The sequence below is a fragment of the Ambystoma mexicanum genome, chromosome 6p (assembly GCF_040938575.1).
Source record: "Ambystoma mexicanum isolate Mex_15411 chromosome 6p, UKY_AmexF1_1, whole genome shotgun sequence".
Taxonomy (NCBI): domain Eukaryota; kingdom Metazoa; phylum Chordata; class Amphibia; order Caudata; family Ambystomatidae; genus Ambystoma; species Ambystoma mexicanum.
In genome coordinates this window covers 541,146,315-541,161,072 of record NC_090935.1, presented here as the reverse complement: position 1 = coordinate 541,161,072, position 14,758 = coordinate 541,146,315, and the positions used below count along the sequence as shown (strand labels likewise).

The window sequence follows — 14,758 nt, the reverse complement described above, 5'->3', positions numbered from 1 at the left end:
ATGTTAGGTGCCCGCTCAACGTGACCTGGGGGTGTTAAGCACAGAGTTTGCATTTCATCAGCCAGGCCGACCGGCCGACCTCTCTCTCTTCTACCTGCAATACATCAGGGTCAATCCCGACCTTTCCTTCTCTGGCTCTGTTGCCTGGGTCTCCCGTGACTGTAGGGGGGCGCCCTCCTGTTCCACCTACAAGCCCACTCTCCTCATGTGCCGGCGCTGGGCCGTGACTGCTTCAGTTTCCATCCAGCCCACCTCACCCAACAGTGCGGCGGGCAGTCACCAGCACAGCCTCTCAGCTGCCAGCACACGCAGGACCCGCCTCTGAATGCCACGTGGACTAGGGCACTGGTGCACACCCCAGAACCGCACTCCCAGATTAGGTCACTCACGGTGTTCAGGGGGCCCTTCAGCCGCCGCGTCCGATGAGCCGTGCCTGTTGGGTGCTCCAGGGCCTGAGCATCTGCGCCAGTTCATCTACAAGGATATCCGGCAGATCCCAGGTGGGCAGCCCAGCCTCCAGGCGGGACTGCCACCTTCTCAGCCTTCCAGGCGGGCCATATTACCCTCCCGACCTCTCCAACATGGTCGCTATGTTGCGACACGTAGCTCTCGCCGGGCTGCAGTCTGCATTGTCCCTCAGGATTGCTATGCTGCACCTCCTTGCCAGCCCCGGGGCTCAGTCCGCAGCACTGCTGGCTTTGCAGTCACCATGTGGGCAAGATCTAGGCTTCTCCAATCACAGGGGAGCCCTACCCATTAACAGAGTTTGATCTCTCAGCTCTCATACAGTTTGCCGGCAAGCAGCCGCCGCCATCTTGGGTGCCTCGGTCTCAGCCTTCCGCCCCTCCGTTCTCTCTCGGCTGCTGTGGTCCGATAGTAGCACAACCGTGACATTGATCCAGACAACATCAGACCCCTTTTCCTTTAAAAGTCAGAATAAATCTGGCATATCAAACTATCTTTTCAGAATGATCATAACTGGAGCTCCGCAGATAAGCAGCCTTACTGCATGGCAGCTTAGCCACCTTTTCACAAACATAGATATGTTGCTTTGTTGAGTTTGCAAATCTGTGAGAGAACTTCGACACAGGTTTCCCTGCGACAAAGGAGCTTCTTCAGGAGGATTTCAATTAGTTAACTTACTATATAAGGTGGAAAGGTGTGCAATGAAGGAAACTGCCACAGTGCAGCGAAACACATGTAATGGTTCCTTTTTCCCTTATAAAGAATATTATGCAGCAAAAGAACATATCTATTTTTAAATGATTGGACAACATCAATAAAATAAATGGTTGAATAAAATACAGTTTCCATAATTTGCTAAAGCCTTCAAATATTACATCTGTGTAGGCAAAAATGTAACTCTCCTATGTGAAGAATATTGTCAAATCTTGGGTCAAATTGATTGGGTTACTTTGGCTGCACTACGGTAATGCACTATATGCTGGTCTTCTAACATATTATGACACAAGCACATACACAACAGATCAGCAAGTGCCATCTTCAAACTAATCATAGGGAACACCTATCCCCAAACTGGCTGACTTCAAAAGGCTGCTACTGAGTTGTTGGTTGGAGTTTGAGTCACTGTCTACTGTGCATCCAGATGTGGGAGGAAAAATGCATATTAGCTCTGCAGATGCTGGCCCCACAATAAAAGGAAGTTACATTAGCAGGATGTACACTGGCAGCCCAATATCTAGAGCTCACATTACGTTTTTTTCTCAGATTGGCAGACAATCACTTGGTTGCTAGGAGAGAATAAACAAAAAAGCTCAACATCAGAGCTCTGCTCATTGCAACTGACAAGTAGTTTCTCCATTTAAGGGATTTCCATCGTGACTGAATATTGAGTCACAACATATACAAGCTCAAAAGCTGCCTTCAGGGAGCACATAGCAAAGTCCTCCTAAAACCTATGAAAATATCGAAATGCTGCATCACATTGATTACCCTTACTGTCCCCTAACTACCAGTTAAGAAAGCATAATTTCATCAAAATCCAATAGAGTGGATTATTTATTACATTTATGTAACACCCAACCCCTGGGGTATCACAGCGTTTGTATAGTGGTAGGCAGAGGAAGGTACAGCAACATTTTGACAATCATATTTGTTAAACAACAAGGTTTTCACAAGCCTTCTGAAGGTTGGGTAATAACGCTCATTTCTGCTTTAGGGTGATACAGAGTTCCAAAGAGAGGGCGCTATGACACAGAAACCCGCTCCACCTGCTCTCTCGCTTTTGTATCGTAGTGTGAACCGGGTTGAGACTGGTAGATGACCGGAAAGGGTGCACATGGTGAATCTGAGCAATGCTGCTGTTGAGGTAGCGGGAGGCCTCATTATAGATTAAACGGTGTGCAACGGTCAGGGTTTTAAATTCAATGTGTGCTTTGGCGGGCAGCCAGTGAGCCTCTCGCCTGGTTGCTGGGATGTGGTCTGAACAGCGTAAGCCCAATGTGGCACAAAGGGTTTTGTTTTGTAGAAGTTGGAGTTTGGCAAGGTTTGTTGTAGAGGTGCCCAGTAGTCTAGTTTACTAATGAAAATACCTCTTGCAAGCATAAGGCAATTGTACGGAGAGAGACATTGTCTGCTCAATGAGAAGAGCTTAGCAATGTAGGCTGTGGATGAGGCCAGGGCATTGTGTTTGGTCATGGACAGTTCTGCATCCAGAAGACACCTAGGATTTTGACATGCTTTAGGACGGGAATGTCAGTGCCATCAATGGAAAGGGAGGAGTAGGCCGTGTCATGTTTTTTGAGACGCTAGGGGAGCCCAAAATGAGCAGCTCCGTTTTGTCATCATTAATGCAAAGTGGGTCACCATCCAGCTTTGGATGATGCTGTACACCCTGTTATAGCAATGCTGTTTCTGGTGTGATTGCCTGTAATGGGAATGAGGATTTGGGTGTTGTCAGCGAAGTTGGTATATGTAATACAGAGGATATTGAGAATGTCAAATAGTGCCCCTTCTCTCTTCTTTTCTGGAATCTCCTTTATTTTTTTTACTCCTTTCAGTCAGGGATTCGACCGGGACGGGGTACCGACAGTGGCCTGGTATCGGTGGTCGATGACCTCACCATGCTGGTGGATCAGGGCGGAGTGGGTGCCCTGATTCTGTTAGATCTGTCTGCGGCATTCGGCATGGTCGACCACTATGTCCTGTTATCTCACCTGCAGACAGCGGGCCTCTCTGGGCCCGTCCTGACCCGGTTCGTATCTTTCCTCAGTGACAGATGTCAGTCACACTCGCTACCTCCTTTCCTATCTTCTTCTCATACACTATTGTGTGGGGTTCCACAGGGTTCGGCCTTGTCCCCCATGCTTTTTAATATCTTTAGTCACCCGCTGATTCATCTCATCCATTCCTATGGCTTTCGCTGTCATTCCTATGCAGACGACATTCGGATCCTTGTCCGACTTGATCGGGACCAAGTGACTGCAGCCCATGAGCTGCGGGAGTGTTTGTCGGCAGTGGGGAAATGGATGAGTATGAACTGGCTGAAGCTGAATGGGGACAAGACTGAAATTATGGTGGTGGGCTCTCCCTCTGCTACGGCTGTGTGATCTGCTTCCTTCTGGCCCCCAAACTTCCTGTCCCGGTGAAGGTGATTAGGAACTTGGAGATCCTTTTGTCATCTGACCTATCAATGTCACCTCAAGTTAGTGCTGGACACTTTCTCCTCCGAGTGTTATGCAGAGTACGTCCTTTCCTACCTGAACGTCTGTGACCTATAGTAGTAGCTTAATTAATTACTCGTCCAATTGACTACTGTAATGCACTCTATTTGGCACAACCTATTAGGGTCAATACACTGTTTACAACTGCTGCAAAATCTAGCAGCTAGGATGGCAACCAATTCCCCCTATGGAGCCCATAAATCCTGTGCTTCATTCTCTTCACTGGCTCCTGGTGGCCCATAGGATTAAATTGAAATTTATATGTGCCTGATGCATCGTGCCATAGGCAGGGGCCAGAATATCTTCAGGATAAACTCCCCCCCCTATATCCCGGGACGGTTACTTCCTTCAGGTAATGCCAAACTAGTGGTAATTTGGAAGGTCCGTTTAGCCCGTGTGGGCGATCAAACTTTCTCATATGCAGCCAGTAAATTGTGGAATGGGCTACTATTGGCACTCGGGGCACTGTGAACCACCTACAGTTTAGGTGCGCGCTGAAAACATTTCTGTTTTAGGGCTACATTGGTTGGCGGTATCCTTACTTTTCCTCGAGCCAAGATGCCCTCGGGCAAAAGTGCAACATAACATAACAGAGCCTAACATGGTCCACTAGGTCGAATGTTGCAGAGAGGTTGAGAAGGAGGAGAATGGCTAGGTTACCCAAGTCCCGTATATTTAATTCATTGGACAATCTGGGACTAATGCTAGACTCATCTGTTTTAGCTAATCACATTTATCACATATAGTCCCTCTCATTTTCCTTCAGGAACTTTGCATGCAGAATAGTCAACTGTTCTCCCTAGCCTAGCAGCCACGCATTGGAACGCCCTGTCTCCTCACCTAAGACTCATTGAGTCCCACCTAGCCTTTCGTAAGGCTTTCAAAACAAGACTCTTTGTGTGATTTAAATCTGTATCCTCCACTATATGCCTGCCAAATTGTAACTAAGAGCCTCTGGAACCAGTATTAATATTAAATCTGTGTATCCTCTGCAACAGCGCCTCAATGCCTTTTGGGCTGCAAGTGCGCTTAACAAATGCAAATAAAATAAAATAAAAATATAACCATGTCTTTCTTCTATACATCTGACCAGCCCCCACTTGCTAGACTAAACTATTGAATCCCCTTACAATCAAAAACCCAACCATCTCAACATCAAGATTTTTCTGTATAGAAAGAAAGTCATAACTGTTAAAAATACTTCCTGCAGCATTCCCGGTCTCTGTAACATGTCTAATAATAGGTTTATAGGATTCTGTCTTCAAATCCCTGACCGTGGTGTATAATAACCTGGTTTCCCTCATTTGTGTTGTGCGTTTCAAATACCTGCCTTCTGTGGTCTACCTTTTGGTCCTGGGGTAGTATGGGGTGTGCTGTGTGAGGCGGACTGTGTGTTGGGGGGGGGTGTGGGGCTTTGTTGGGGGGTATGTTTGTTTTCCAATTACAGATTAGTGATCTCTTTGCCATACAGTAGAGTACTCCAATGTCATCCCCAATGTAGGTCCCATTCCCTATACTGGTGAGAGAAACTAATAATAATGTCATGTCTTTATAAAGCTCTTAATGCCAGGTTCTTCCCCATTTTATGGATCTCAGAAGGATGACAACCTGGATCAGCCCTGCCAGGATGCCAACCAGGGTCCCTCATGCCCAACAAATCTTTGTGCTATCTCTTTGGCATATCTGAATTACGTTTTCCGATGACGCCCTAAGCTCAGGACCAGCAAAGACGACACCAGTAATATTTCTTCATCAGATTTTAGATCATCCTTAAGCCTTCACCTATGACCAGCTGATTCAGTAGTGCTTCTTTAAGGTTTACAATGATGTTAAGAAACAAGTCCATGCCAATGTAAACAAATAGGAAAAAATAAAGTACTTTTTCTATACAACACTTGCCACCCAAGATTTTGTCATTTTCTAGGTATTTCTATATCACAGTTTAATGTTGATTGTAATTTATTAAGCTCTGTCGAATGAAGGCTTGATTTGAAGTGTCATGGTTGAATCCTCTGTCATGTGGATTAAGTACAGATCAATGCAGCCAGCACTGAACTCGCAGAGCTATCTGTTGTAATCGCTTACTAGCACTTGCAAATAATATTTATATTTACTTGGTTCCTTTTGTCTTCGATTTTTTTGCCCCATCCTCCTGCTTGTCCTTTTTCAATGTTTTATTCTCTCTGGGAATTATATCGTCAAATGGATTAAACAAAATCTACAAGAAAAACAAATAAAAACGTTTTTTCATAAACCAATTTAACATCTTGGATCAATGTTTCAGTGTAATGGACTAACTAAGCTAGCATTCATTTTAGGACATCATAATTTCTCCTTTTCATGTGTCATTCTCCTTTCTCAGTTATGCTCCTTACTCGTCTGCACTCAAATTTCACTCTTCCATTTCATGCCTGCTCCACAGCCTCCTGTGAGGGGTCAGTAATGTGAGGCTCACAACTGTGTTTACTTTTCTCAAGGTTTGACAAACAAGTTACTTTCTTACCTGGTAATGTTTTTTCGATGGGATGGTCCGACGACGTATTCCATATCTATGACAGGTAATGTCCACAGCTGTTCTGCTTCGGAAAATATTTGGCGTCTGCGTCCTGCGTCGATGAAGTTGATGCGCCGTCCCCGAGGACCTCCTCCGACAGCCGACGTCACCCGATGTGATAAGTAGGACGCACGACGCCCATAGCCTCAGTTACAGTTTTTTCCCAGAACGTGTGCCACCAGTTTTCTGCCAGTCAGACGCACAAGGCCTTGCGGAACGCAAGCTGCAATCGCAAAAGAAGGAACAAGTTACTTACCTGTAACTGTTGTTCTCCAGCATGGGTCTGGCATGGATTCACATGCTCATGAATATTCCCCGTCGTCAGGCTGGGAATCCTCGGTAAAGAAAAAACCAGTATCAGTTTCGTTTCTGATCTGTCTTTCGCAGTAATAACCAATCACTGGTCTCTGCGTCATACTGACCACAGCCAATGACTGCCCTCTACCTAAGCACCGTCTCTGGCAGCCATCTTCAGATTTGGAAGCACGTGAAGTGGCAGTATGACCAAGTGAAGAGCCGCAGAGGGGTAGGCGGGAGGGTTCGCATGTGAATCCATGCCAGACCCATGCTGGAGAACAACAGTTACAGGTAAGTAACTTGTTCCTTCTCCAGCATGGGGTCTGGCATGGATTCACATGCTCATGAATAAAGAATACATAGCAGTACACACATGCACAACCACGGGAGGTGGCAAAGGCTCAACATTAAGCATCACATCAACTCAACATTAAGCATCTTACCTCCTCACCAGGCTCACCTCAGGCGAACAGGTTGCGCAGCACTGCTTGGCCGACCCTGGACTCCTCCCTGGAATCCCGGTCGACGCAGTAGAATTTCGTGAAGGTGTGCGTCGACCTCCACGTAGCAGCCCTGCATATGTCCAGCAGGGGCACACCAGATAGGAACGCCGTGGTAGCTGCGATCGCTCTGGTGGAATGGGCTCTCGGACGGCCAGGCAGCGGTCGGTTTGCCAACCGGTGACAGTACATGATACAGCCGGAGAGCCATCTGGAGATTGAAGCCTTCGAGAGAGCCTTCCCCTGATTGACAGGTCCAAAGTTCACAAAGAGTTGTGACGTCTTCCGAAACCCCTTCGTGCGGTCCACGTAGAACTTCAGCGCTCTAGCTACATCCAGCGAGTGCAAAGTCCTTTCAGCCGGCGACGAAGGCGACGGGAAGAACACAGGTAACACCAAGGGTTCGTTGAGATGGAAGTCCGACGGTACCTTGGGCATGAAGGAGGGGTGCGTCCTGAGCACTACCCTCGTGTCGTGGAAAGTCAAGTACGGGGCCTTGCAGGAAAGGGCCTGGATCTCTCCCACTCGTCGTGCGGAGGTGATGGCCACAAGAAAAGCTGTTTTCCACGATAGAAACTTCAACGGGGCCGAGTGCAGAGGCTCGAACGGAGGTCCCATGAGCTTGGTCAGCACCACGTTGAGCTCCCACGCCGGGGCCGGAGCCTTCACCGGCGGGAACGATCTGAACAGTCCCTTCATGAACTCTTTCACCAGACGATGAGACCACAAGGACGTCCGCCCCGTGGTTCTGGTGTATCGGGAGATCGCAGCAAGATGAATCTTGATGGACGCGTGTGCCAAACCAGCTTTGGCCAGCGTCAGCAGGTACGGCAGTACTTGGGGAGCCGTAATCCGTAGAGGGTTAATCTTCTGTGCGTGGCACCAGACAGAGAACCTCTTCCATTTGTGTCCGTAGCATTTAAGAGTCGAGGACGCCCTGGCCTTTGCAAGAACCTCTCTGCAATCGGCCGGTATGTCGTATCCTCCAAACTCTAGCGCTGCAGGAGCCAGGCCTGCAAGTTCAGCGACTTCGGGTCGTGGTGGAGGATGGCGCCTCCTTCCCTGGAGAGTAGATCCGCGTCCGCCGGCAGCTTGATCGGCGGGGACGCTGACAAGTCCAGAAGGTCCGGGAACCATATCTGCCTCGGCCACGCAGGTGCGACGAGGATCATCCTGCACCGTGACCTCTTGAGCTGGTTGACGAGCCGGATTAGCAGAGGCAAGGGAGGGAACGCGTAGAGGAACAGGCCCTCCCAGGGGAACGAGAAAGCATCGCCCATGCTCCTCGTCTGGGGAAACCTGCTGGCGAACCTCCGGCACTTGGCGTTCGTCGCCGTCGCGAACAGGTCGATCTGGGGTGTGCCCCACCGTCGGAAGAGGCGATCCACCAGATCCTGCCGTAGTTCCCACTCGTGGCACGAGCGCAGCTCCCTGCTGAGTGAGTCGGCGATGGTGTTTTTTATCCCTGCCAGATGAAACGGCACCAGAAAAATCCCTTGGGCGACGGCCCAATGCCACAGGTCCTGCGCCTCCTTGGACAGCGCTGGGGACCTGGTTCCGCCCTGTTTCCTGATGTAAAACATGGTGGTGGTGTTGTCGGTGAAGATCCTCACCACCTTGCCCTTGAGGGACGGAAGGAAGGACCTGAGGGCCCAAAACACTGCACGGAGCTCCAGGACGTTGATATGCAGGGACTTCTCCGTCGGGAGCCAGAGTCCCCTCGCGTGCAGATTTTCGGTGTGCGCTCCCCACCCTTCCAGGGAGGCATCCGTGGTCACAGTCTCCTGGTGGGCTGGGGTCTGGAAGTCCATGCCCGCCGTCAGATGCGCGCGGGTGCCCCACCACCGTATCGCTCGTCGGAAACTCTCGTCGAGCTTGATCCTTTCCTCGAAGCTGCCCGTCGTCTGGATCCAGCACGCATCCAGGAATTCTTGCAACGGGCGCATCCGGAGCCTGCACATGGGAATGAGGTAGATGCAGGAAGACATCATCCCGAGGAGGGACTTGATGGATCTCACTTTGGCCGCGTCGGCCACCAACATCCGTTGCACCTTGCCCAAGATGGTCCTGGTCCTCTCCTCCGACGGGGAGGCCAGAAGGGACACTGTGTCGAGCCTCGCTCCCAGAAACAGTGCGACTTGCGCGGGCACCAGGTGGGATTTGGCGTAGTTCACGGAGAATCCCAGGTCCGTGAGGAGTTGGACGGTCCTTGCCGTGTGGACCACGGCGAGCTCCTTCGTCTTGGCGCGGATGAGCCAGTCGTCCAGGTAGGGGTAGACGTGAATCCCCTCGCGGTGCAGCTGCGCCGCCACCGGTGCGAGGCACTTGGTGAATACCCTGGGTGCCGACCGTAGTCCGAAGGGAAGGGCTTTGAACTGGTAATGACGCCCTTGGACCACGAACCTGAGGAATTTCCGGTGCCCCTTTAGGATGGGAATGTGGAAGTAGGCATCCTCCAAATCCAACGACGATAGGAAGTCTCCTTCCTCCAGTTGACCCAGGACGTGCTGGAGGGTGACCATCCGGAACTTCTGCGCCTTGATGAACTTGTTCAGCCGTCGCAGGTCCAGGATGGGGCGCCATCCTCCCGTCTTCTTCTTCACGAGGAAGTATCGCGAGTAGACTCCGGAGCCCCGAAGCCTCTTTGGGACGAGTTCGATGGCGCCCTTTCTGAGCATCGCCTTTACCTCCAGGAGAAGTTGAGGGACGTGAAGTTCTTTCCTGGCCACGGGGGGGACGCGCGGGCACCTTCTTTGAAACTCGAGCGCGTGGCCCCGGGCCAGGGCGTCCAGCACCCAACGGTCGGTGGAGATGGACTCCCACACGCTGACGAAGCCCGCCAGCCGGCCTCCCACCGGGGTGCTTCGGTGGGGGCCCGACCCCACGGCCGGTTCAATCCTGCTTGGACGCGGCCTTGCCGCCTTGACCTCCTTGGCGACGACGGCGGGGTCCGCTAGACTTGCCTCGTCCTCTGTAGGCCTCTTGCGACGACGAGCGGGCCGCTTGACGGTAGGAAGCGAAACCGCCGCCGGAACCTTTGGAGGCGCCCTTGCCTCCGCCGCTCCGAAAGGGCGTCCGTCGTTGCTGCAGGACTCCAAGGGCCCGGGCCGTCTCAGTATCCGCCTTGATGGCCTGAAGGGAATCGTCCACTGTCTTCCCAAACAGGTTGTTCCTGTCGAAGGGCATGTCCAGGACTCTGGTCTGGACGTCCTGCCGAAAGTCCGTAGCTTTGAGCCATCCACGACGTCGAAGGCAAACGCCGTTGCCCAGCTGGCGGAACCCAGTGTCGGCGATGTCCGTCGCCACGGTGATGGCGTGGTCCGAAGCCACTTCACCTTCCTGGAGGATCTCAAGGGCCTCCTCCCTCTTGTCGTCCGGCAGAAAATCCAGCAGGGGAGCTATCTTGTACCAGAGCTCCCTGTCGTAGCGGGCCACGATAGCCAAGGCGTTGGCCGCTTTAATCGTCGTCGCTGCCGACGAGATGACTCTACGTCCCATAGCGTCCAATTTCTTTCCCTCGCCGTCCGGCGGGGAAGTCGATGTGGAGGCCGCACCCCCCCCGCTTTCTTCCTGGCTGCCGCGGAGACGACGGAGTCCGGGGTAGGCTGCGCCCGGAGGCATAGGGGGGCCGTGTCCGGGACCCGGTACTTTTTCTCGTACCGGTCTCTTCTAGCTGGCGTAGTGGAAGGGTTCTTGAGGAGGGAAAGGCCCTCATCCCAAATGTCGTCCAACAGAGGCACTGCGAGGACCGTCTTCCTCTTGGCCTCGCGCCGCTGATAAAGGAAGCCTTCCTTTTTCTTCTCCTCAGGGCAGAGTTGGAAAAGCTCGGAAGCCCTGGAGATCATGGAGTGGAAAGATCCGATCTCGTCGGGCGGAGAAGCCCTGGTGGGGGGCGACGACGGAAAATCCTCGTCGTATGCCTCGTCGTCCGTACCCGTCGCTGCCGTGTCAGTCCCCGTATCATCCCCTCGGGTGGACGGGGAGGAGGGCTGGACGGGGCGCGACGGTTGAAAAGGAGGTGGAGGATGGATCCTTCTTTTCTTGGTAGGGGGAACACCAGAAGGTCCCGGTTCTGGATCCCCCGACGGGAGAGGTTCCTCCGTCGGTAACGGTAGCCTCGTCCTTATCTCAGTGCATAAGGACTGTATGGCCAACAAAATGGCCGCCGAGTTGTCTCGCGGCGCTGGCAGAGGGGAATCCGACGGGCGAGCAGGGGCCCCGTCGGTATCCTCGACGATGTCGTCGTCGTCACCCGCGTCGGGGTCCATTCCGACGGGCTGGCCTTGTTCCACGCCTAGGCCGTGGCTTAAGACCTCGATCAGCTCCTCTTCTGAGGTAGAGGCCGAATCTACGACGACGCCCTGCCCCCCCTTCTTCTTCCCCACGGAGGGTTTCACGGGGGTCCTATCGATGGGCACAAAAGAAGACTCCCTCCGAGGAGGCAGGGAGATTCTGGGCCCTGAGGTCGCCACCACTGGCGCAGCCTCCACAGGCTGAGCCAGGGCCGCCGCGACCGTTTCGATAGAGGGCTTGGTCGGATGGATCAAGGCCTTCACCACCTTAGGTGCGCTCACCGCCTTATCCTTGAGGGAGGGGGCACTGCCACGCTCCTCCTCTGCCTTAGAGCTCGACCGGGGCCTCTCCAGGAGCTTCGCCGGGTGCTCGGCCTTCCTCTTACCCGACCCAGAGCGTTGGCTTGTGGTTGATGGTGCCGGGGAGGGTGCGCCCTGCCTGGCGCCCGTAGAGCCCGACCGTTCGGCGCTCCCGGTGCCAGCGGACTCGCGGTGCTTGGCCTTATGTTGGGCCCCCGTCGCCGGGGCGCCCTCAAAGGTCTTAGAAGACCGCTCGGATTTCTTCTTCTTCTCGCCAGACGGGCTCTTACCCTCCAGCCAGTTGGCGAGACGTTGATGACGGTCCTTCATGGTCCGTTCCGACATGTTGCCGCAAAACGCACAGTCCTTCTCCACGTGCGTTTTGTCCTCATGAAGGCAGTAAAGGCAGAAAGAGTGTTCGTCTTCCTTAAAGACGTTCTGCAGCTGGCATCCAGGGCAGACCCTGAACAGCTTTCCGGGCGTCGAGCTTCCCTTCTCCTGGGCCATCTCCGAGACCGGGCCTGAGAAGCTTCTGGAGTCCTCCGAAGTGTAGCTCGACGAAATCTTCACCCTTGAGGGGCACAGACGAATCCGACACGGGTCCCCGTTGATCGGATGTAGGATCGGTGGAGCTTGAGGCTCTTTTGACCGAAAGAATTGAAGTTTTTTGTGAAAAAGCGTGAAAAATAGCACTAACGCTCGAGAGCAATAGCACGAGGATCCCAACACATGAACGTGCGGTAAAAATCTGAAGATGGCTGCCAGAGGCGGTGCTTAGGTAGAGGGCAGTCATTGGCTGTGGTCAGTATGACGCAGAGACCAGTGATTGGTTATTACTACGAAAGACAGATCAGAAACGAAACGGATACTGGTTTTTTCTTTACCGAGGATTCCCAGCCTGACGACGGGGAATATTCATGAGCATGTGAATCCATGCCAGACCCCATGCTGGAGAAATTCTGCAGCGGGGAAGGCACGGAGGGAGCGATATGGAATACGTCGTCGGACCATTTCATCGAAAGAACGTTACCAGGTAAAAAAGTAACTTGTTCTTCGAGGGGATTGGGTCCTCCGACGTATTCCATATCTACGACAGACTCCCAAAGCAGTACCAAGCAAGGAGGAGGGAAAGAATTTAGAATACAAATTTAGCATGCCCAATCAAATTGCGGAATAGAGAACTGCCTTTCCAAAGGCCAGATCTTGCCCTCTGATGGAATCGAGGGAGTAGTGACGTACAAAAGTATGTACTGAAGCCCAGGTGGCTGCATCACAGATGTGACGAATAGGAACTCTCCTCTGCAGAGCAGTAGACGCAGCCACTCCCCTGGTAGAATGGGCCCGCAAGCCAGCTGGAGGATCCTTACCCGCCAAGCGGTAACACTCGGAGACAGCTAAAATAATCCAACGAGACAAAGTCTGTTTCGTCACAGCTTGTCCCAAACGCTTTCCAGCATAACCAATGAAAAGTTGATCGTCCACTCTGACCCGGGACATGCGCGAAATATAAAAGCTCAACGCTCTCCTATGATCAAGCCTATTGAGCCTCTCCTCTTCCTTACCGGGATGTGGAGGAGGATAGAACGCCGGAAGAACAACCTTCTGGCTCAAATGAAAGTCCGAAACCACCTTCGGAAGAAAAGAAGGACAAACTCTAAGGACAACCCTGTCCTTATGAAACACAGTGAAGGGTGGCTTAACTGAAAGTGCCTGTAACTCACTCACTCTGCGAGCGGAAGTAACCGCAACCAAAAACACAGTTTTCAGAGTTAACAGCCTCAAAGGGCAAGAATGTAAAGGCTCAAACGGAGCACCCATAAGAAACTTAAACAAGGTTCAAATCCCAACCTGGCACCAGAAAAGGTGACAGAGGGAACACATTAGTGAGCCCTATCAAAAACTGAGAAATTAAAGGAATTTTAAAATAGGAACACTCTTCAGACGAGCGCTTAAATATGGACAACGCCGCCAGGTAACCTTTAATGGTCCCCACTTGCAAGCCCCTGTGGACCAAAGAAAGCAAAAAAGACAGAACCATGGGAATGTCACATTCAAAAGGATCCACATTCTGAACTCTGCACCAGTCGCAGAACCTTCTCCAACGGCAACGGTACAGAGACTTAGTTGCCGGCCGCCTGGCCGAGAGCAACACCTCCATCACATCTTCAGGGAGGTCCCAATCCTTATACCTCAACCTTTCAGAAGCCAAGCGTGAAGATTGAGGGATCTGACCTCTGGATGGAGAACCTGACCCCCCTCCCGTCAGAGCAGACCGTCTCGGTAGGGAAGACGACGTGGAGGGCAGATGGACAAGTCTAGAAGGTCCGGGTACCACGTCCTCCGGGCCCACACCGGAGCAATGAGGATCATCCGGGAACCAAACCTCCGTAATCTCCGCAGCACTTGCGGGATGACGGGGACTGGAGGAAACGCGTACAGCAGTGGGAATGACCACTCCACCACGAACGCGTCTCCTAAGGCTCCTTTTGGAGGAAATTCCCGCGAGCAAAACCTTTCGCACTTCCGGTTGACACTGGAGGCGAAGAGATCCACTTGAGGGGTCCCACAAAGGGCGAAGATCTCCAGGAGAATCTCCTGAGCCAGCTCCCACTCGTGAGAGAACGAGCTCTGCCTGCTCAGAGCGTCCGCCGTCTCGTTGTCGTCTCCGGCCAGATGAACAGCCGAGATCGAAACTTCCTGCTGGATGGCCCAGAATTCGAGCTGCATCGCCTCCCTGCACAGCGGAAGTGACCCTGCCCCCCCTTTTTGTTGAGGTAGTGCATGGCCACCGTGTTGTCCGTTAGAATCAGGACACTCTTTCCGCGCACAGTCGGCAGAAAAGCCTTCAGGGCTAACCTGACGGCCCTCAGCTCCAACAGATTGATATGGAGTCTGGACTCCGACGGAGACCAACGACCGCTGACTGTCAACTCGTTGGCATGAGCTCCCCATCCCGTGAGGGATGCGTCCGTCACGATCATCACCTCCGGCCAGGGCAGCCAAAATGGGGCCCCCTTCATCAGATTGCCCTCGACGGCCCACCAAAGAAGGTCCCGGGCAACCGAGGACGGCACCTGAACAGGGTCCGACAGCCTGCCGAAGGACAGACCACTGGAGCTTGAGTGCCCACTG

At 52.6% G+C, this 14,758-nt stretch overlaps 1 protein-coding gene across 1 annotated transcript in view; it reads right to left on the bottom strand.

Annotated features, from left to right (window-relative positions):
• Positions 1-14,758, bottom strand: part of CWC27 (CWC27 spliceosome associated cyclophilin) — a 1,312,165-nt gene that overhangs the window by 1,053,784 nt on the left and 243,623 nt on the right. The window contains exon 6 of the mRNA XM_069627345.1: positions 5,798-5,901. Within this exon, the coding sequence (XP_069483446.1) occupies positions 5,798-5,901 (104 nt within the window). The remainder of the gene's footprint in view (positions 1-5,797; positions 5,902-14,758) is intronic.